Source organism: Cordyceps javanica, chromosome 1, assembly GCF_051103115.1.
Source record: "Cordyceps javanica chromosome 1, complete sequence".
NCBI classification, from domain to species: Eukaryota; Fungi; Ascomycota; class Sordariomycetes; order Hypocreales; family Cordycipitaceae; genus Cordyceps; species Cordyceps javanica.
In genome coordinates, this window is record NC_139295.1 from 7,128,614 (window position 1) to 7,150,436 (window position 21,823).

The 21,823-nt window shown below is 51.2% G+C and overlaps 8 protein-coding genes across 8 annotated transcripts; 5 read left to right on the top strand and 3 right to left on the bottom strand.

The window, feature by feature from the left end:
- Nucleotides 1–1,152: 1,152 nt before the first annotated feature.
- Nucleotides 1,153–2,538, top strand: V2A60_002167 (mRNA splicing protein SLU7; the record flags this gene model as incomplete). Its single annotated transcript, XM_083253518.1, has 1 exon — nucleotides 1,153–2,538. The coding sequence occupies one exon, from the start codon at nucleotides 1,153–1,155 to the stop codon at nucleotides 2,536–2,538; it is 1,386 nt and encodes a 461-aa protein (XP_083109644.1).
- A 278-nt stretch (nucleotides 2,539–2,816) lies between these two features.
- On the bottom strand, nucleotides 2,817–3,530 carry V2A60_002168 (40S ribosomal protein uS4; the record flags this gene model as incomplete). Its single annotated transcript, XM_083253519.1, has 3 exons — nucleotides 2,817–3,225; nucleotides 3,287–3,385; nucleotides 3,466–3,530. 3 exons carry the CDS (start codon nucleotides 3,528–3,530, stop codon nucleotides 2,817–2,819), a joined length of 573 nt encoding a protein of 190 aa, XP_083109645.1.
- A 422-nt stretch (nucleotides 3,531–3,952) lies between these two features.
- On the top strand, nucleotides 3,953–4,671 carry V2A60_002169 (60S ribosomal protein eL21; the record flags this gene model as incomplete). Its single annotated transcript, XM_083253520.1, has 4 exons — nucleotides 3,953–3,988; nucleotides 4,051–4,118; nucleotides 4,185–4,232; nucleotides 4,341–4,671. 4 exons carry the CDS (start codon nucleotides 3,953–3,955, stop codon nucleotides 4,669–4,671), a joined length of 483 nt encoding a protein of 160 aa, XP_083109646.1.
- A 676-nt stretch (nucleotides 4,672–5,347) lies between these two features.
- On the top strand, nucleotides 5,348–11,757 carry V2A60_002170 (ankyrin repeat domain-containing protein; the record flags this gene model as incomplete). Its single annotated transcript, XM_083253521.1, has 4 exons — nucleotides 5,348–7,029; nucleotides 7,098–8,086; nucleotides 8,858–9,082; nucleotides 10,232–11,757. The coding sequence occupies 4 exons, from the start codon at nucleotides 5,348–5,350 to the stop codon at nucleotides 11,755–11,757; spliced, it is 4,422 nt and encodes a 1,473-aa protein (XP_083109647.1).
- Nucleotides 11,758–12,267: 510 nt separating this feature from the next.
- On the top strand, nucleotides 12,268–13,090 carry V2A60_002171 (complex I intermediate-associated protein 30-domain-containing protein; the record flags this gene model as incomplete). Its single annotated transcript, XM_083253522.1, has 2 exons — nucleotides 12,268–12,346; nucleotides 12,399–13,090. The coding sequence occupies 2 exons, from the start codon at nucleotides 12,268–12,270 to the stop codon at nucleotides 13,088–13,090; spliced, it is 771 nt and encodes a 256-aa protein (XP_083109648.1).
- Nucleotides 13,091–13,280: 190 nt separating this feature from the next.
- V2A60_002172 (anaphase promoting complex subunit 5) lies at nucleotides 13,281–15,737 on the bottom strand (the record flags this gene model as incomplete). The annotated part of the gene is made up of 3 exons (XM_083253523.1): nucleotides 13,281–14,787; nucleotides 14,834–14,927; nucleotides 14,975–15,737. 3 exons carry the CDS (start codon nucleotides 15,735–15,737, stop codon nucleotides 13,281–13,283), a joined length of 2,364 nt encoding a protein of 787 aa, XP_083109649.1.
- A 646-nt stretch (nucleotides 15,738–16,383) lies between these two features.
- On the bottom strand, nucleotides 16,384–17,149 carry V2A60_002173 (cytochrome c oxidase subunit VIa; the record flags this gene model as incomplete). Its single annotated transcript, XM_083253524.1, has 5 exons — nucleotides 16,384–16,429; nucleotides 16,544–16,551; nucleotides 16,603–16,762; nucleotides 16,824–16,872; nucleotides 16,999–17,149. The coding sequence occupies 5 exons, from the start codon at nucleotides 17,147–17,149 to the stop codon at nucleotides 16,384–16,386; spliced, it is 414 nt and encodes a 137-aa protein (XP_083109650.1).
- Nucleotides 17,150–17,625: 476 nt separating this feature from the next.
- On the top strand, nucleotides 17,626–19,804 carry V2A60_002174 (uncharacterized protein; the record flags this gene model as incomplete). Its single annotated transcript, XM_083253525.1, has 6 exons — nucleotides 17,626–17,633; nucleotides 17,684–17,696; nucleotides 17,836–17,968; nucleotides 18,016–18,975; nucleotides 19,102–19,569; nucleotides 19,674–19,804. 6 exons carry the CDS (start codon nucleotides 17,626–17,628, stop codon nucleotides 19,802–19,804), a joined length of 1,713 nt encoding a protein of 570 aa, XP_083109651.1.
- Between the last annotated feature and the right edge of the window lie 2,019 nt (nucleotides 19,805–21,823).

Consider the following 21,823-nt stretch of genomic DNA (forward strand, 5'->3'; position numbering starts at 1 on the left):
GCGTCCGATTTGTAATATGCTGCACGCATATATCCACTTCAATGGAACAGCGGCTAACACGGGGCAAAGCATGGTCATCTGTTATACGACCCGGGGGAATAGAGAGATCATGCCATAGATGCGAAGAATTTGAGCCGTCATGATGAGCAGGAACCGGGAAACGGAATGCCGTCTGCGATACATCCAGATAGTCACAGCCGAACAAGTTGTAATCGATCATGAATTGGGAAAGGAATTGCAGGTGAGCTTCATATGGCTGGAATTTTTGTTTCAAAATCGCGCCTTGTTGAAGCAAATCAGCCAACCGTGTCATCACCATAGGGTTGAACATGTAAATTTTGAGAAAAAAGCGATATCCAACATGGTAGCCATAGAATGGCACACCTTTGACGAGGGTGATGCGCGCAACGAATCTCGAATTGAGCCCTTGCTCATCTCGACGAAAGCTCACAGAAAGGGCATGGTCAATGGAAAGATGCAGTCTGTAAATAAAAGACCCAACTCCAAGTAAGTTAGTGTTTTGTTGTTAATTGAGAGTTGTCCTATATACCTTCATCTTGGGAAAGGCCACCATCGTATTCAACGAACAAATAGGGAAAGGCCCCATGAACATGCGCGCAAACCTTTTGGCCCGTTTCCGTTGATCCAAAAATTCGAATGATGGGAACTTTAGGCCCTTTGGTCGCTTGAGAAAGCCGTAAGTCATTACGGAGCTGCGGGTCGTATATAGTAGGCGTCGCCTGGTAACAGTCGATGCAGTTCAGCCTGACGCGGAACAAGTCCATTATTCTCAACGTGTGAGTCCATCTGAATGCATGGCATTTAATATATCAGACGCTCCGAGGAGGTTTTTTTATAAAAAAAAACTTGAAACCTCACGGCTGGTATTTGCTTTCCTACACGAAGCGGCGCCCGTCAAACGCGACAGGCAGCGACAAGTGACGCCCCACTGCGCGAACACACGTGATGATAGTGGCTTCTTATCGTGAGTCGTTGCCTTTTCTGTTGCGCAACCTTGCCTTGTCAATAGCTCAACATCGGCGGCCTGGTTGCGAAAATTACAATACACATTACGTCTCGTTGGAATATAGTCGCTATTATTCAAAAGGTTTTACGAAGCAGGCTGCGTGTAGCCGGCTCACCACCAGAACAATGCCTCCTCCGCCACCCAGAAAACCCGAGACCGGCGCGGCGAACAAGGAAGAGAATATCTATATTCCTTCTTTTATTAGCAAGAAACCATTCTATGCGGGCGATGGCGACGATGACGGCGCTGATTACCTGAAGCATCAACGTCGTGAGGAGAAGAAGGAGTCGACCAAATGGTACGACCGTGGCAGGAAGGCAGGCCCTGCTGCAACGAAATATCGCAAAGGCGCCTGCGAAAATTGCGGCGCTATGACACACAAGAAAAAGGACTGCTTAAGCCGGCCACGCGCGAAGGGAGCAAAATGGACTGGCAAAGATATCCAGGCTGACGAGGTCCTTCAGAACGTGAACCTCGACTGGGACGCAAAACGAGATCGCTGGAACGGTTACGACGCCAAGGAATACAAACATGTGGTGGAGGACTACAACGAAATGGAAAAAATCAGGAAAATGGCACAAAAGGGTGCTGGTGTGGAAGATGAGGATGACGAAGGCGACAAGTATGCGGAGGAGAATGACATGAGCAAGCATCAGAGTACAGCTACGCGACAGCTACGTATACGAGAGGATACAGCTAAATATCTATTGAATCTCGATCTCGAGTCCGCCAAGTACGACCCGAAGACACGATCGCTGGTCGATGGTGGCGCAACTGCCGATAGGGCAGCGGATTTGTTTGCGGAGGAAGGATTCATGAGGTCATCAGGCGATGCTGGTGAATTCGAAAAGGCTCAGCGACTTGCATGGGAAGCCCAAGAGAAGTCGGGTGATACCTCTCTACATATGCAAGCAAACCCCACTGCCGGTGCCTTTCTCCGTAAACAGGAGGCCGAGGAGGACGAGAGAAAGCGAGCGGAACGAGAAAAGCAGCTCCAGGATAAATACGGCGGTGCGGAGCAAAAGTCCATGCCAAGCTCTCTGCGTAACATGATGATCACAGAATCTGAACATTTCGTGGAATATGACGAGTCCGGATTAATCAAGGGTGCGCCGAGAAAGAAGGCCAAGTCCAAGTACAAAGAGGACGTCTTGATCAACAACCACACTTCGGTATGGGGAAGCTGGTGGTCAAGCTTCAAATGGGGTTACGCTTGCTGCCACTCCTTTGTTAAGAACAGTTATTGCACTGGCGAAGATGGCAAGTTGGCGTGGGAAGCTGCAGAACAGCAACGCACAGGCGCCAATCTTGGCGGCGGTGATACGGAAGAGAAGTCAATCGAGGACAAGGATAACGGAAAAAAGCCACAAGAAGATGAGAAGTCCAAGAAAAGAACTCGGGAAGAGATGATGAATGGCGTTACGGAAGAAGAGATGGAGGAGTATCGCCGGAAACGAACTGTCGCGGCAGATCCCATGGCGAACTTCCTGGGCAAAGACGAGTTGATATAGGCGCAGCACAATCACTGTACATAATTTGTGTAAAATACAGATACTCTGGAAGAGTTACGGCTGAATGGCAATAATACTTTACGGCATATCACGTTGAGCTGACACAGAGGCATCCTTTGCGCAGATGGGTACAGTATTTGTGTGTAATCATTCCATTTTTTATCCGTTGATCAACGCCCCGAGCTATGACGCGAATTCCCTTTCCGAACTTTCAATGGCATTTTCGTCGCACAGTATTCGTGAAGAGGGCAAGCATTGGCAATTCATAGCCAATGTATTTACTCCTCGTCCTCGTCCTCACCCTCCTCGCCGTCAGCAGCAGCCTTGGCCTTCTTTCTGCGGACACGGCCGGGACGGCCAGAGCCGAAGGGAGAGTTGAGAGCGAAGTCAATGTGCTTCTGGGAGTCGAGACGGACGATGAAAGAAGGAACGTTGACGATCTGCTTGCCGACACGGATGTGGCGCTGACGAATCAGGACACGGGCGTGGTGGATCGACTTGGCGAGACCGAGCTTGTAGACGCAGGTCTGGAGACGACGCTCAAGGAAATCCTCAATCTTGAGGGCGAGAACGTAATCGAGCTTCATGCGGGACTCGTCGAGGACACCGACACGGACGAGACGGCGAATGAGGGCATTGCCTTCGAACAGACGCTTAGGATCCTTCTCGTCGAGGGTAAGAAGCTGACTGCAGAAGTTGTTAGTCGGGAAAGAGTTCATGTCAAGATCGAGTGCTCGTAATAGCTTACCGGGCAGCACGACGAATCTTGGACAGCGTCAGACCGACACGCCAGACCTCACGCTTGTTGCGGAGGCCATACTCGCCAACGAGCTTAAGCTCGGAGTCACTATTGTTTCGGAGTCAGTCTAAAGTCACAATCGACGTAAACAGAGACAAGCTCTTGTTCAGTGGCCGGTGAATACTGACAGTCGGGCAGACTCGAAGGGTCTACGGGGAACACGAGAGGTCTTGGAGTGGGCGCGAGGAGGCATCCTGAATATAATGTTAGATGTTGAAAGAAAAAAAGAGTCAGATTCAACTTGAGGCACTCACTTGACGTTACTCCGTGATGGTTGCTGGAGAGTGAACTTTTGCGCTGCTCGTCCGCGAAAATCGTTAAAGTGCTGTGGGGATTGGCCAATTTTCGAGCGCAGCGGATCACGTGTATCACATTCGCGAACCCTAAAACTGGGGCCGGCATCCACTCAGTACAAGCACACTTTTTTGCCCTACGCTGTCTAGCGAGAAAGTAGACAAGGGCAGGGGAAAAAAAAGTTGCATTAGCTAAGCATCGCAAGCCCACAAGCTGTGCGCAAAATCAGCCTTCAATCCACCCGCGCATTTGCTATACTTTGCCAATCCACGATCACCAACACCGAAACCCCCCGTGTCGTTCCGGTACTAATCAGACAAAATGGGTCACTCCTACGGAAAGAGAGCGGGCACCCGCGTATGTTTGGATCTCGAATGCTGGGAAGTGGAAGAATTGTCTTGTACTGACCATGCGTGCAGTATGCCTTCAGCCGCGACTTCCGCAAGAAGGGTACGCTGGCTATGACCACGTACCTGCGCCAGTACCGGTATGCCGCGATCGAACCGAGAGGGTGTCTACGAGCGACGGGACAGAATGGCTAACGAGTGAATAGCGTCGGTGACATCGTCGATATCAAGGTTAACGGTGCCGTCCAGAAGGGGTAAGAGTCAACCGCCAACCCGACACGAGTGTTTGACGAGCGAATCTATTTGCGAGCGAACGAGCGAAATTTTGTTCAAACAGAGCCGGAAACTAATGGATTCTACAGTATGCCTTTCAAGGTCTACCACGGCAAGACTGGCGTTGTCTACAACGTCACCAAGTCTTCCGTCGGTATCATCATCTACAAGAAGGTCAACCACCGCTACATCGAGAAGCGTCTCAACATCCGAATTGAGCACGTCCAGCCTTCTCGCTCTCGCGACGACTTCCTCCGCCGCGTCAAGGAGAACGCTGAGAAGAAGAAGGCTGCCCGCGCTGCCGGCACGACCGTCCAGGTCAAGCGCCTGCCTCTCATGCCCCGTGAGGCCCGCACCGTCTCCCTGACCGACGTTCCCCCCGAGACCGTCACCCCTCTCCCGTACGAGACTACGATTTAAAAAGAATTGGTTGCGCGGGGTATGCTGCGGTTGTTATTATTTTCTTGTGGTGTTGCGTCCGGATGGGAAAGATTCTCAGCATGGCAGGGTCTGCATTTTGATGTCCATAGGGAATGAAACTAAAAAAAAGACATCTTCACAAAATATCAGACTCTTTGAGTCGCCAGGGCTGTGATGTGAATGCCGAGTTGAAATGAAAACAGGCATTAGGAGTGGCTTTCATGCATACGACAGCCGCTTCGGCCACAATTCTCATCGCACATCATTGATCGGAGCAGCGCCAATTTGGCTTCCGCAGACGAACTAGCTACCCGTAGCATCTACGAACCCTACTGAATAGATGTGTTGTGTGACAATGTTCACAGTCTTAGGACTGCGTTGTCGAGGACAAGTCTTAATAAGTTACCAAACACCGGGGCCAACTTCCTTTGATAGACTGCTGCCTACAATTTATTACCGAGCGAGGGAGGCTATTGCATGGGTCGAGTACGCTTGAAATCAGGCTGTGGCTCAGGTATCACCGGCTGTCTACTTGAGACGCTGTCTTCCCCGCGCGAGCTCTCGCATGCCTGCCACTGGTACCCTATATACTCTCCAACACCGTACATCTCGGGTTTTTGTCCACAGCTTTGGTGAAGTACTGCTTTTTTTCATGTCCAATAAATGTGATGTGAGAATGTCTACAAACTTCGATAAATCTGATAGCGAAAATAGTGACGGCTTTGTTGTCCCAGACAGGCCCATCTTAGACACCTCTGAGATCTCTCCACTCACCGCAGAAAAGCTGACCAAAGTACGGGAATGGCTTCAACCGACAGCGTATGACATTTCAGGCGGCGAATACCGAAAACATGCATCGTCATATCTCTTGGGGACCGGAAACTGGCTTACTTCTTCGCCCGAGTACCAGCGGTGGCTGATGAGCCGAGATGATGGCCTCCTTTGGATTAAGGGAATACCAGGCTCAGGTAAATCTGTCATGGCCGCGAAAATTATTGCCGAACTGGCCGCGTCGGATTCTAAATGCCCAGTCCTATACTTTTTCTTCCGACAAATCATCCACGCGAATCATGATCCCGTAGCGCTGCTGCGCGATTGGATGGACCAACTCCTGGAGCGCAGTCCCGTTTTGCAGCGGCGACTGTACTCCTACGTCAAGGACAACCAGTCTTTGAAAAGTGTATCACCAGATGTCATGTGGAAGGATTTAAAAATGGCCCTTGCAGCGTTCCCAGAGAGGATTTATTGCGTTGCTGACGCACTCGACGAGATGGACCAAGGCAACGGCGAATTCCTCGTATCACTAGCGAATCTCGGACATTGGCAGCCTGACAAGGTAAAGGTTCTCATCACGAGCCGACCGGTTCCGGGCGTCGAGGTTCCATTGCACTCAGTACCCTGCCTCAAGATTCGACTCCGGGAAGACAAGGTAGACAACGACATCTCACGCTTCGTTGAGCACTGCTTGGAGACTTCGCAAATAGATAGAAATCACTGGCCTGCAATCATCAACGCGGTGCCGGGGAATGCAAGCGGACTCTTTCTATATGCCCGCCTTGCGATGGATGCTTTTCTTGAACCAGGTGTTGACGTTGAGACAGCCATAGCGCACCTCCCTACTGACCTCAACGTCCTTTACACAGGTCTTCTCAGAGAGCACATTGCCCGCTCCGGGGTCGAAGATCATGTTCAGAATATGATGCTACAGGCAGCCACGCATACTACACGTCCACTGCGACTGCTTGAAATGGCTGAAATGATCGGTGTCGTGGATGCGGAGCGAGATTTGAAAACACGCAAAGAGCTTGTAAAGGCAGCCTGTGGCCCTCTCCTCGAGATACTGGCGGACGAAACAGTCTCTGTTATACATCATTCCTTTACAGAATACTTGAAAGGCGTAACGAGGGCAAAAGACGACACCGGTTATCCTGCCTTGAACCCTGCTACTACCCACGAGGCTCTGGCATTGACCTGCCTCCGCTACCTTCAGAATGGAAGCTTAGATAATTTCTCAGCAGAAATTCTAGAATATGAGCCCCAACGACCAATCAGAGACACGAAAGTGGCATTCTGCCAGAGGTACCCCTTTCTCAAGTACGCGTCTGGCAATTGGCATAAACATGTGGTCGCAGCATGCTCTGCATCGTCGGACGATACACTATTGCTGACTGAGGTCCTGCAATTTCTCGACAATGATCATCTTCGGCGAGTTTGGTGTTGTATAGAGCAGGGCAGTGTGGAGTCGGACACGCCAAAAGCGCATGTCGCCGCGAAATTGGGCCTGACTGGATATGTTCAAGCGCTCATCGACCGCGATGAGGACGTCGATTTCCTCGATAGCTATAGAAGGACTCCTCTGTAAGATATCCTGCTATTTCGCTTCCATCACCCTGTTCATCTTGGTCGGCTAACGTATTGTGCTGCAGTTGGTGGGCTGCAGATAAGGGCCACTCCGACACAGTCCAAGTATTGATCGCGGCAGGCGTCAAGGTAGATCGAGATGACACCCTGGGAGGATATACAGCGCTTCATCAAGCGGCAAGAGCGAACCATCTCTCGGTGGTTGAGCTCTTGCTACAGGCTGGCGTGAGCCCCATGATCCGACGGGGGCCGAGAGCCGCTCGATATTACAGTGCTCATCATATGCCAAAATATGGCAAAAGTCCTCTTCAATGCGCTTGCGTAAATGGTCGCTTGGAAACAGTCGATGCGATGATCAAATACGTCAAAAACCCCAGAATTACGCACTGGGCGTTGGCCTGGGCGACCTGCAGCGGACAGTCCCGGCTGGTCTCACTACTACTAGAGAACTCGTCCGTGGACGTCAACATCAAGGTTCATGGGGATACTCTACTATACCTGGCATGCGGCAGCCTTGATATCGACACGATAAATATCTTGTTACAGGCCGGTGCGGATGTAACAGCCCTTAGCCTCGGAGCCGAGCACCCGCTGAATGTTGATATCGATTACACTCCAGAGCCAAGAGGCTCTCCGACTCAAACTTGTTTGCATGGAATGCTTCAAAACGACAACCTAGAGATTATACTGAGCAATTCGACCTATGCAATAGACCTTAAACAGCTGTTCACCAAACTGTTTACGGCTGGATTAGACGTGAATCAACGTGACGGCGCGGGAAAGACTCTCTTACACCGAGTGACACAGTTTCCAGAACTCGTTGAACTATTGGTCTCTGCGGGTGCCGATGCTCAGGCTGTTGATATAAACAACAACACACCGCTTCACTTCATCACAAACCCTGGTGTCATATCAACACTCGTCGTAAATGGAGGCGCCGATGTTAATGCGGTAAATAAAGACGGCCAGACCCCGCTGCATCGTACACACTCGGAAGCTGTCATGTTGAAGCTATTGAAATATGGCAGCGACCCCAATATATTGGACAAGAATGGTAATAGCCCCCTGCATCTGTTGTTTGCGCTTCTAAGTCCATCTGGCTTCCTTGACAGGGTTGCTCTTTTACTGCGCTTTGGGGCAGATCCAAACGTGAAGAATCATAGCGGCTGTACGCCGCTTCGTACCATGGGGGGCAACCTGCATGGTGGCCGCGAAATTGTCGATTGCCTTGTCAAAGCTGGCGCAGACATTAACACAGTGGACAGTAACGGCAGAACAGTTTTGTTCGACGTTGCAGGTCTGCCCTCCCGTATCAATCAAGAGCGTGTATCTACTCTCAAATATCTATTGGGCGCCGGAGCTTCGAAAGAAAGTCGAGATTTTCAAGGTCGCACGATTTCACATGAAATTGTCAAAGGCTTGCTATCTCACAACGACATAGACACCATGGTTCAGGGGTTGGATGTGCTTGATAGCTTGGGACTGTTCGATTTGGAGGCTGTCGACAACGCTGGCAACAGCCTCTTGCATGAACTCTGTTCTTGCGTTCAATATGCGCGTAATGGACGGAATGTCGACGTGCAGTTGGTCAGGTTACTTACTGGGGCTGGATTGGACATGTCGCGGAAAAATTACGCCGGGCAGACACCGCTTCATCTTCTGTGCGCAAGGCCCTGCAAATCTGGAAGCTCCTGGTTTGCTTTCGATCAACCCATAGCCTACGCGATCCACAAGTGTGAGAACATCGATGAACGGGATTCAATTGGGAATACGGCACTCCATATTGCATCCGTGTATGAGGAATCTTGGTGCAAACTGCTGTTAGACGCCGGCGCGGATCCAACCGTCCTCAATTACGACGGCCTAACGCCGCTTCATCTGGCAGCCCGCGCCAAGCAAAGCAACATAATTGGAATGCTGCTGAAAGCAGTGCATGACCGCCTCCGCGACACACCTTCGGAGGAGACTGACCTGTTAAATGCGACAGTGGTGAAGTATCGCTACAACGTATATGATGAGCCGTTTAAGGTTACCGCTCTGTTTTACGCCTGTATGTCTGGGAGGCCAGAAAGTGTCAAACTCCTGCTGGACGCTGGCGCCGACCCAAATATCGGGAATCTGTTTGTAGCTTGCGCAACGATGGAGCAGGAAAATCGCCTTTGGACGGAAGAGGAACACGCCCCAAGAACCGCCATTGCAGCGTTGCGACCATTTGACACAACACGACCTCCAAGGCCTGCCCTTGAACATCTGTCAGATATCCTGCATCCTTTTGCATCCACGAGGTTGGACGAGATTCTCGAAATGCTGGTTTCGGCCGGTATTGAGTTATCCTTGCTTTATTGTGCTCCATCCATGGGGTGTGGAAATCCATTTTTGAAAGCTGCTGACCTTCATAGCAGTTACGCCTTGAAGTGTTTGAGCGCCATCAGAAAAAAGCACTCCGGAAAGGTGGAAGATAAATCAGAGAGTGTTCCGAGTCAGGTCCCGCAGCAAGGCTTATATTTGTTTGACGACAAAATGGCGGCCTGTAGCGATGACGCATCCAAAAGCATGATGCGGCAGAGTGGTTGGCTTCAGCCGGAGGGCGTTGACTTCGAAATATTTCGTGCCGCTATTGTTCGGCGCCAATATCATCTGATAACGCAAATGGTCGAGCTTGGCTGTCGATTTCTCCTCCCAGGCATTCGGCATTTGGAATACCTCATTTCGCATGGCTTTGCGTCATTATTCGACAAAATTGCAGAGGCGGAAACACAGGCACGATTGGCTGACGGGGAATGGAGTGCCTTTGGTGATCCTACTAAACCCGGTCTTCACTTTCGGGAGGAAACCAAACAGAATGAGAGGGCGCAATTTGATACCTATGAGGAAGAAGCTCGTAACAAAATGCTTGAGTATTCTCTCAAGAGAGCGCTGCCCAATATGGATATCGTTCAGCTTCTCGTGGACAAGTATGCGGTGAACATCAATGGTGTTTCTAGAGATAACAACACAGCCTTGCACATTATTGCCCGTGGACACCACTGGTGGCAAGGAGCACAAGCTCTGCCATTTTTTCTGAAATCTGGAGCAGATATAGAGTGTCGCAATTCAATCGGGCAGACGCCGCTCCATCTAGCGTTGGACAAAAAATACTTGCCATTGGGGTATCTCGGCCCTTTCCACAAAGATGTTGCAGAGGTGTTGATCCATGCAGGCGCTGACATCAACGCCGTCGACTCCCAGGGGCGGAGCTGCCTGGACTTGGCAGGGTACAGCACCGAGCTGGTTGATCTACTCATCAGCAATGGAGCTGTGGTGCGCTCTAGCTCAATATTTGCGGCTCTTGAGGCGGACAACGCCACAGCGCTGAAGAAACTGCTTCAAGCAGGGGTGGGTGCCAATGGCCGCATGCCGTATGTCGAAGACCATCTCCGGGAGGAGGATCGTCCGGATCGATGCTATTTAGGTGACGATTGTATGACCTTTGATCTCGCGCGAATTCCTCGCCATGAGATGGTTCCGCTCTATTACGTTGCTTCAAAACCGACTTTCCCCGAAGACCCAGATACGAGAGGGTGTTTTAGAACGCTGTTGAAACACGGCGCGGATATCTACGCAACATTTCACGTGCTGCCAACAAGGCGTGAGGTTGCACGAGCCTACGGCGGGGATTTCAACAAGCTACTAGGCATTATAGAAGCGAATGACGGTGAGGCAGGGCGGCGCAGCGTTTTGCATGAACTTGTTCGGTTAGGCAAACTTAGCAAATGTGTCATTGACGCAGTCGACATTGATGCGGGGTGCCTAGATTCTAAAGGATGTACGCTTCTGCATGCCGTCTGCGATAGCTGGGGTGGCCCGGACGGCGTGATTAACACGACGTCGGACAACGATGATGACGACGCTGAAGACGCGGATGAGAACATTACGGCATTTAAGCAACTGTTGGCTATTGGGTGCGATATACAGGCGCGCGACAACAACGGACAGAGCATCGTACATCATATGATCTATAGTGGTTGGAAGCACCCGTTCCAGCTGGGACGCCTGAAAAAGTCACTCGAGGAGATTTCTCTCATCGCGCCGAACCTGCTGAGCGCGCCCAACGCTTCGGGGAACACGCCTCTTCACTATAGCACTTTACTTGCCACGCCTACCCGAAAAATCATCACGGTGGACTGCAGGGTCTATGAGCCCATACAGGCACAGCAGGGCCTGATGGTCGAACTCACGCGACTCCTACTACGCCACGGCGCCAGCCCAGCTGGAGCCAACCAGGACGGCAACAGCGTGCTGCACTTCATGGCGCGCAACCTGGACCGCAAGGACGTGGCGGCGCAGTTCGCGGAGCTGGTCCGCGACCACGGGCTCGACGTGAACGCGCGCAACGCGCTGGGCGAGACGCCGCTGATGCTCCTGGCCAACCGGACAGCCGTGCTGCTCCGGTCCTGCACGGGGGGCAATAGCGGCTTGGACTACAGCTTGCGCCTGGACAGCGAGGCGGCGGCCGAGCGCGTCGCGATGCTCGCGGCGCTCGGCGCTGACTTTCAGGTCACGGACGAGCACGGCAATGGCCTGCTGCACCTCGCGGCCACGGACGGGGTGCAGCTCTTCAAGGCGGTCATGGACCGGGGCGCGCTGGATCCCACGATGGAGAACCACGCGCACCAGACGGCGATTGATGTGGCGGCGACGTATAATAACAATGAGATCCTAGCGTTGTTCAAAAAGGAGGTGTAGGCAGAACGCCTGCGTGATGTTATTTTTCCAGGAAGAAGCTACCAGTTGAGGAGCACTCAGAGTGGGCTCGTCACCCGTACTACCTTATACAACACCCGAAGGCTTATGTTCTCCTCTTCTCGGTCCCAGCTTCTATATAACAGGCATACAGTAGTTTAATTGTGTGTTATTGCGTTTAGTAAGTCAAGCAATTCTCAAGTTACAAAAGACGCGATATCTACTAAGTAGTGGTTGAAAATGTTCCGTATCTAATTAAGTAAAAGTGGGGAGTTTACGCTTTCGCGTGACAAGTCGTAAGTTAGAAACTTGAAGTAAATTTGCACGTCGGCTTGCTATCAAGGGTACAGAGCACCCTTGTATTTGAGAGGAAAACCAAGACCTCGACTAGCAATACCACCACAGGAGACTCCCAACCTTCTTGATACCCGTTCGTCAGCTCTTCGCTTTCGCATACAGATAGGGGTATCTCGACGATATCCTCGCCTGCATTTGCACATCATCCCCGCCACGATGCGGGCAACGACCGCGCTACTACGCAAGAGCTTCCTGACGCGCAGTCTTGACGAGCTGAAACGTCGGTCTAGCATAGGTACACGTGGTTGCGCGCATAAGTATGAACTGGCAAACTAACGTAGCCGCAGCGTGGAATCTCGAAGCCGTGAAAGGCCCCAACGGCCCACGTCCGCTCTACGAATTCAATGATGACGAATCAATACGCGACTGCATCCTCATGTCCGACGATCTCATCGGCGGCTCCTCCAAATCGCAGCTCGACCACGTAACCTTATCCTCGCCCATACCAGCATCATCACCTATATCATACGCACACTTTCACGGGTCGATATCCACTGCTTTGCCAAGTGACAGACTCAAGATCAAGCGCACCGGGTACGCCGCTTTCCGGACACCCAACCAAGCACCTACACTCTTTGGTAAATCTGTCTGGGATATTGACCCGTATATATACCTCGCACTGCGCATCAAGTCCGACGGCCGCGCATACTTCGTCAATGTGCAGACTGAGGGTGTCGAGCCCACCGACCTACACCAGCACCGCCTCTTCGCTAAGCGACCGGGGCAGTGGGAGACGGTTCTGATTAAATGGAACGACTTTGTCCGTACCAACTACGGCTTCGTGGTTGAACCACAGACTGAGATTTTGCGGCAGCGTGTGGCGACGATTGGTATAGGACTGACTGACCGCGTTGAAGGACCTTTTGAGCTGTGCATTGAACGGGTTTGGGCGACAAATCAGCCGCCCGACGTGGTTGAGCCCCAAGCAGAGCAGCATGGTAGGCTGAAGACGACCAAGGGCAAAAATATAAAGTGGTAGCGGGAACAAGAGGAGAAGAAATTACAGCATATTCCGAGCCGGCACAGGCATGTATTCCTAATGATCACAAGCAAGTTAATTCTGATACATTGCACTATGAAGTAGCAATAACCGTACCGAACCGACGAGTCAACTCGAGCCATATTCAACCACCGAAGCGCCATCTCATATACCATAACAGTCATCACTTTTACACCGAGCCTTGGCTCAGCGCATCTGCATTCTTTCGAAGCGCGACATACGCAGCTGCATAGTCGGCTGCCAGCGTCATCTCTCCAGTGAGCTTCATGATCATCGCTCGCTTCGCCATGGTCTCGCATTGCTGCATGATGTCCCCAACGCTTGACCACTGGTCAAAGGAGCGCTGCACCGCTTCTAATGCCCTCGTCATGTATTCGCTGCGCTTACTTGACCTGGCTTCCATCCGCCCCGCCATGCCCATATTGGCATCGGCCAAATACGAGTACAGCCGTGCCGTTAGCGCCGGCGTCTCGCATTCAAGGGACCTTGGGAGAGCGGCATTGAGCATCTCGACCGCGGCCTCGAAATCTCCTACCGAGATCAGAATATTGGCTAGCGCACCTGTAGCCTCCCAAAGTTGGGGTATCAGGCGCGCGCGCCAAGCGAGGTTGGCAGCGCGAATAGCGGTTGAGAAACCGCGTTGCGTTCGATTGCACTTGTCAAAGAGAGCAACCTTGAGGAGCAGCAAGTTGACGAGAATGGCAATGTCTTTGTTCTCATCTTTTATGATGCCAATCATGTTATTGACCTTCTCAAAGGCCGCTTGTAAATCTCCTCGCCTTGCCAGATAGTCAATGTGTAATGACTCAATCATGAACGTCATGTCTGGTTCCAAGTCGTCCGACTTCGACTGCAACAGCTGGTCAAGCAGCTCCTGAGCGCCAACTAGGTTGCTGTGGTGCAAATCTTTGATGAGTTTGATGATTCCTTTGTATTTGTGCCAGTACTGGCTCGGCTTCCACGAGCGGAGAGAATTGTTATCTACACCCTCGAGTTGCTTGAGACCGTCGTCGTATTTACCACGTTCAGCTTGGATCAAACCGAGGCGACATATGATTTTTAGTTCGTCGTCGAATACTGAGTGCTGACTGTGGCAACGGATGAACATTTCGCAAGTAGCTGTTGAGAGATGTGTGAGCCCCAACCGGCTCCAAAGGGCAGCATAGAGTGATAGCTGGGCACCGAACATGTTCTTCATATTTCGCGTGACGATGAGATGCGAGCTTCGTACAATATGCTCGACAGATGTAGCAACGCTCTCTCCATTTATAAGGCCCAGCTTTGCTTCACTGAGCAGGACGGAGCTCCACAACGCACTCATGCCTGATTCCTTCGCTTTGATTCGGAGATAGGTTAGACTTTCCTTACCGGCCCCGAGAAGACTATTAGACTCGAGGTTGCGCACTAATTTGGGATGCGCTCGACCAAAATGAAAGAGCCAGTTCAATGCAAAGTTTAGGCACGTCATATCTCTGTTTTCGCGTGCCGTGGTCACTGTTTCGAGCATAGTCGTGACGGCATCACGGTGACAGCCAAAATCTGCTTGCAGAACCGCCAGGTTCATCAGGGCATATTGATAAAATAAGCGATCGCGATATTGCATGGTATAATCGAAGTAGCGGTGTAGGAGTTCGAATGCAGATGGATAATCCCCTGCTCTCCATGCGTTGAGGAAGCTGATTAGGTTAGCGAGGCCATCATTCAAGCGGACAGAAATTTTACCTCAGATAATGTGTCAAGCTTGGAATTAAGGAGCTGGCCTGAAGCAGATCATGGAAATGATTAGTCGTCTCCAGCGGCACTCTGTTGCCATACTCTGAGTTCCGTTAGCATTGCAAACGCTGCATGCCGCGGGCAACCTACTCTGCATTTGCTCAATTTGAAAGTCGAGAAGCAATTCAATATCGTCAGTGCTGACTGCAACTGTACCGACATGATCGCTGCTAAGCATATCATCATATGTAACAGACGCAAGGGCAGAAATACTTTCAGCGCTCCAGCCCTCCTCAGCCGCACCAGTTAACAAGATATTATCAAAAGTAAGTTTTCCAAAATTTGGATTCTTTCGTTTTTGTTGGTGCACGGTGGGCTGTCGATATTGCACAAAGTCCTTCCACAGCTCTGCACAATCGTGGAACCGCAGCCGCTGGTACTCAACCATTGCGCGGCGGATAAAGGCGCCGAATGGCGAGTTGCGAGCGATTTGTATGCCTTCTTCCATGTCCGGGATGCCTGCCTCGCTGAGTCTGCGAATCTCCTCTTTAGTTTTTGCTAGCAGAAGCTCGAGACCTCCGAAGAAATCGTAAAGCGCATCCAGGGAGTTAATGTCCCACAGCCTGGCAAGGAATTGGTCCCATAGCTTCCGTCCCGGCATGCCCATAACGAAGGGAAAACTCCCCAAGAGCTTCTCGAAGTCCTTAATGGTAACAGCCAGGCTGGCGGTATGTTCGGCCTTGGCCCATCGGCCTGCCTGCGTTGTGGACGGGTTGCCAGCTTCATGACCTGTGGTGTGAGAAGTAACGAATGACAACACTGGAACTATAGCGTTGCTGGGAATAGCCTCTTCGACATAAAGCTGGATAAGAACAAGAAGACCAACTTTGGCCGGATTCAGGTACCGAGACATGGCAAACTTGGGTCGTAGAGATCAGTGCGTGCTTGGCACTTGGGTTGCTGCGTGTCGTGTCGTGTTGAGAGTATGTTTCTAGAGACAACTCGCGCCCATCGTGACGAGTTTACGCGGGTGCCATATTCGGATCTCTTCTAATAACGGGCATGAAAATGTCGAGTTCCCTCGAAAATTCAAAGAAGTATTTTGTTTCCTGATGTAAACGCCATAAGGTCGTGGTGTTGAGTGGTGGAAGACCAGTCGTGGGGCAGGTGGACGCGTTCCAGTGCAACCACCCGGGGATTCCTCGGGTGCAGCCGAAGACAACCCCAACACCACGATTGCGATTACTTTCTGACGCTCGTCATGTTTTCAGTTTACATTTCAACGGGATACGCATCATTTTGAACGAACAGAAAGTTGCTTGCACACTGAATGGCAGTTGCTCCGAACTGTGGGACGGAGCGTCTGCGGGTGCCGTGATAGGCAGGCAATAAATCTGGATCACCGGAGCATAAGTGCATCACGGCCACGCGCATGCGAACCCCTCCATCACCACAAATGGAATGCATTTGACTCTCCTCTAGGAATAAGTACAGACTGAGTCCCGGTGGGACGCTCTAACAATTCACCAACATGCCGTGCTACTCCAACAGTTTGACGCTTACGCGACCTTGTCCTTGTTGTGGTAGTTGACCTTATCATTCCAGCTGTTGCCCTCAGTTAGCATTTTCTATTGGAGTGATTCGTTTATAGTTTCGTCGACAGATGTTGAGTGCCGGCACGGCACGCTCGCGTCGGAATAAGAGTTTCAGTAAACTTACAAAAGAGTCTGTGACTTGTCAGTTATAATGTTAGTTTCCCAAGACAATTCGAAACTTACCTTGTCACCGTCACCCCACTGGTAATTCTTGGTACGAATGTTCTGGTAAGCGTACTCGGTGCGATCCTCGAGAGCGGGCATGTGGCTCCAGTGGTCCCAGTGCTCGTTCCACAGGTAGTAAGCGTTGGCACCGGCGGCGATCAGGCAGGGCGTGACACCGCTAAGCCGTGTGTTAGCTGCGCTGCACTCGCCATCATCATTTGTGTTGGCTGTGGGGTCACGACCAATTCGTCGCATGGCTCGATTGAGGCTTATTCTCGTCCGGTAGTTCTCGGGCCGTTAGAATGGCTACTTACTAGATAGAAATCTTCTTCCAGAGTTCTGAAATATATTAGAAACATTCAAGAATAGCAATTGAAGAGTCTACGCGACGCCTAGGGACTCCTGGGGACTTACCGGTGGTGCCCTTGGCGTGGTCTTTGATATGCTGGCGTTCCTTGATGAATTCGTTCTCGGAGGCGGAGCTGGCGAAACGGCGCTGAGCACCTGCGCGAGCCTGGGCAGCGAAACGCGGAGCGTTGCGGACGACCTGTCGGGTGGCAAACATGGTGATAGTGACTGTTGATGACGACGGGTCCGAAGGTGTAGGTTTGACAAGTCAGACCATTTTCTATGAAGCTCGGCTCCAGATGCGGATGGGTGCCTGGAGATTTAGGCGATGATTTAGACTGGAGCACGTGACTGCGTGGCCATTCCGCGCTTATTACTAGCAATTTGGTCATCAATCGAGAACGCGATCGTGGGGCAATGGATGACATCTACATACATCATTCATACCCGATTCAATTCTGCCAAAATTATAATATTTTGGCTCATGGGCGCATTGGCCCTCTATATACAGAGATTATAACTTAATCACTTTACATCCACGCCTTAAATATTTGCTCCGCTGATGCCGACTTTGAACCGATTGCCGGTGGATCGGAAGTGGACGAGAGGCGAATAGGTGGTGTCCCAGTCCAAAAAGTGACGATAATCAAAAAAGTGTGCAAGTTGTGCCGAAATGGTACTCAGGATAACCACATGGAATGGTACGCTCTCGGAAGAGCGATATTTGGCACCGAAGACTAACACCTCGCAGTGAATGGCATCCGGTTCGTTTGGCGATTGATTGATCAATGCGCGTGAACTAAGGTTTTAGAAATCCATTTGGGTATCAACCATGGCGAGAGAAACGCACATTTCAGGTCAGTGCTCCTCTAGACGCTAATCGTTTTTTGCTAACACACGAAGGCCATGTTTGACATTCTCGAGGCCGACATTGTGGTCATGCAAGAGACAAAGATTCAACGCAAAGACTTGCAAGACGATATGGTACTTGTCCCAGGCTGGGACGTATATTTCAGTTTGCCTCAACATAAAAAGGGTATGCTAGCTCAGCCGACCGAGCAAAGCCGTTGCTAACACATCCAGGCTACTCGGGAGTTGCCATCTACACCAGGAATGCGACATGCGCGCCGATTCTTGCGGAGGAGGGTGTATTGGGGATACTCTGCCCGCCAAAAAGCAGCACCCCTTATAGAGAACTGCCTGAGAACAAGCAGATTGGTGGATATCCGAGGTTGGGTCAGCTGAGTGGTAATGTGGATGAGGTGTTGCTCGATTCCGAGGGACGATGCATTGTCCTGGAGTTCCCAGCATTCGTACTACTCGGAGTCTATAGCCCTGCTAACCGCGATGAGTCTCGGATCGAATTCAGGCAAAGCTTTGTAGAAGCTCTGGAGGTGCGGGTCCGAAACCTGATCGCCGCAGGCAAACAAGTGATCCTTACCGGGGATCTGAACATCATCCGCGGCGAAATGGATAGCTCCAATATTTCAGAAGGTCTCAGGAAAGAAGGCATGACGATCGATGAATGGCAGTCGATGCCAACGCGACGAATATTGAATCAACTTGTGTTTGAAGGGACCGTTGTTGGTGACCGGGACAAGGACCGTGAACATGCGGTCTTATGGGATTTATGCCGGTGCTTCCACCCAACGCGAATGGGCATGCACACATGCTGGGATACCAAGAGAAACACACGGCCTGCAAATGTGGGTAGCCGAATTGACTACATTCTGTGCAGTGACGGTATTAAAGATTGGTTTGTGGACTGTGATATCCAGGAAGGACTGATGGGCTCGGATCACTGCCCAGTATATGCCACGCTCAGGGATAGGATTATGAAAAACGGAAAAGAGATTGCTCTGGCAGAAGTTATGAACCCCACTGACATGTTTCGAGACGGGCAACGGGTCCGGAACTGGGAGCAGCGGGACGCTCTGGTCCTTTCGGCAAGGCTAATCCCCGAGTTTGACCGGCGTCGAAATATTCGGGACATGTTTACAAGCAAGGCATCGCAATTACCTATACACAACGAGAAAAGTGGTTGTGAGTTGTCGCAAATAGGGAACGCCTGCACGACTACCGAAACCGCTGCAAGCTCCTCAGGCACGACTACGAGCGGCGCAAATGGCGTTAGTGATATCGACAAAGCGGCAGCACTGACAAAACCAGGGGAGAGCGTTAGCTTGGAGCGGGGGAGCCAGCTGAAGAGAAACTCAGGCCGGCCAGCTGAAGCGGTCAGCCCAGCAAACAAGAAGATCAAAAGCTCCGGTGACGCTAAAGCAAAACTTGCCAGCGGGCAAACGACGCTGCAAGGATTCTTCAAGCCCAAGATTATCGCCTCTACAACCGTAGAGTCGGTGGCTGGGCGGTTGGCTGCAGGCCGAAGCCGAGTGCCTGAACAGGTGCAGAAATCACGTCCGGCCGACGAGCTGTCTCTGCAGGCATTACCACCATCGCAAACCCTGTCGATGCCGACGAACAATACGCCCGCGAATATGGTCTGTCCAACCAAAGTGTTTGACCCAATCGAAGCCAAAGAGTCGTGGTCCAAGCTGCTCGGCAAACGACTGGCGCCAAAATGCGAGCACGATGAACCATGCATTAGCTTGGTGACGAAAAAGCCTGGCGTAAATTGTGGTACGTCCCCTCTTTCTCTACTGCCTGCTCCCCTCCTCTCGGTAGCCCTAGAAGAGACCGTTTACCACGTGTGATTGAGACTAATGAATGTTCGCGATCAACAGGACGTTCGTTTTACATTTGTCCTCGCCCGTTAGGGCCTTCGGGTGACAAGGAACGAGACACCGAGTGGCGCTGCAGAACATTTATCTGGAGCAGCGACTGGAACAACGCAGCGTCGCTAAACGGCTCGTGAGGAGGCAAATATTACCGGACGTTGTCTCTGTTTACAGTTAAATCAATGAAACTGCACGGTGCCCGCGTCACAATCGATATGTAAGGACCCCTGACCAGCGTTGTTTGCATCGTGATCGTGACGAGGGAGATCCTGGTTGTCGAGCCGCAAATACCCATTTGCGCTCGACCCATTTGCGCTCGACAGATATGTAGTTTGAGCTTTTCCCTGCGAAGTCTCGGAAGAGGGGGCTTGATGGTAAGACAGACGGACCTGTGGAGAGGACTCTCCACGGAACTGTTTCTACAGCAGGGAGCCAGTCGTTGTACAGGCATGTCATCACCAAAGCCGAGCACACTCCCACTGTCTCGACCCCATTCCAGCCAAGGCTAAAGCCACAATGTAACACAAAATTCTGCGTCTTCGTCTGGACCCCTCGCCGACAACATCCTCAGGGCATCATCCTGCTGTGCAACGTGGGAGGTGGCTGGGTAACAATCGGATGGGAGGGAGGGAAGCCAGGTGGTTGGTGAGGTCGAGGTGAAGTGAGTTGTGGGTGGACAGGGAGGGGAGCACGCACTGGACAGGGGCCACCGTGGTTGTGTGAGGGTGAGTTTAATGTGAAATACTGGTAGACGACTGGTGTCACTGGCGTGGCTGGAGGGGCGCGTTCCAGGCCAAATGTGTGTTGCGTCAACCAGCCACACTCGAACTATGATGTAATATTTCCCCAAAATCGTTTGCTGTGAGAAGTACAAGCCATATACTATCTATAGATTAAAACTTAGGAGAAGAAACGATCATGGGGGTGGTATGGGTAGAAAACTTCAAGAATAAATCTAGGCACTCTCTGCGCCTGCCACAGGCGGTCTTGGGCATTGTGAAAAAAGCGGTGGCTGACCGCCGGTTGGATTAGCAAGTGAGAGGAAAGCACCGCTCTTCATGAGTAATAGATGTCTCTTATCTTACGAAGGAATTGATGACTGAGAATTGAAAAAACAAAAGGTGCCTAGCCGTTGAAATGGTGCGCGGGGTATCTTGCCGCAGAATACTATCCAACGTAACCTGAGCGCGCCAACTATTCTCTGTGTGCGGCGAAGCTTGTTTTATTCATAATACCAAGGTTTCAGAGAAGGGGAAGTCCCATATTTACCCCCTCTCCCCTCAAAAAAGGAAAAAATAACTGTAGTTGAGCTACGTCGACGTTATGGGATGTGGAAAGTTGTAGGAAGTATCTATTTCCTTACTGTCGCGTCATCGGGCACTACTCGTGTAGAGTAAATCGCTGTAGAAGGCGAGCTAGTACTTGCTACCTGAGAGTGCTGGTTCGGTCTATACCTTGGTCATGCTAGGTAGGTCGAGGTTCTCCGCGCGTGAATTCTCACGGCTTCTGTGCTTTTCCGCTATCATCCTCGTCAGTTGAAGCTGGCTCCGTGCTCGGATTTTCTCACGCCTTCTAGTCATTCCCTACTACCTTGAATTTTGTTTATTAAGAAGTCTCCAGGAAGTCTCTCGAGAATATTCGGGAATTCCTCATCCCAGTGTTCCTTTACGATCAGTAGACATGGACAGTATTTTCAGCTTCAGTCCGCTTTGGACACTGGATGAGTGCATTACAGATTCAAGATCGGCTATCGACTCAATAAGGTGCAAAGCTTTACGGATATTCCTGGATAAGGTCGAAGAAAGGGAGGAAAAGCCGCACTGTCTCGATGGTACGCTGTCTGGCCGTATTGAAACTGCATCGCTAATCAAGTCCACCCAGATGTATTGCAAGATGCCGTTTACGCCATGGAAAGCCTCCTTTGCAGCTCGAGCAATGACAACAATATCATTGATAGAATAGTTGCGTTTAGCGCAGAAGAGGAAATCGACTCCGTCCTGCTAGTTAAAGAAGCGATTGCTTTCTGGTACATTAGCGCCGTGCCAATCTCAACTCGAGACCCTCATCAGGGTCTGCCACCTGATTCAGAGATAGAAGTTGAGACTGGGACAACAATACTGCGATGGAATCGGCAACACGCCGCCATGAAACACGAA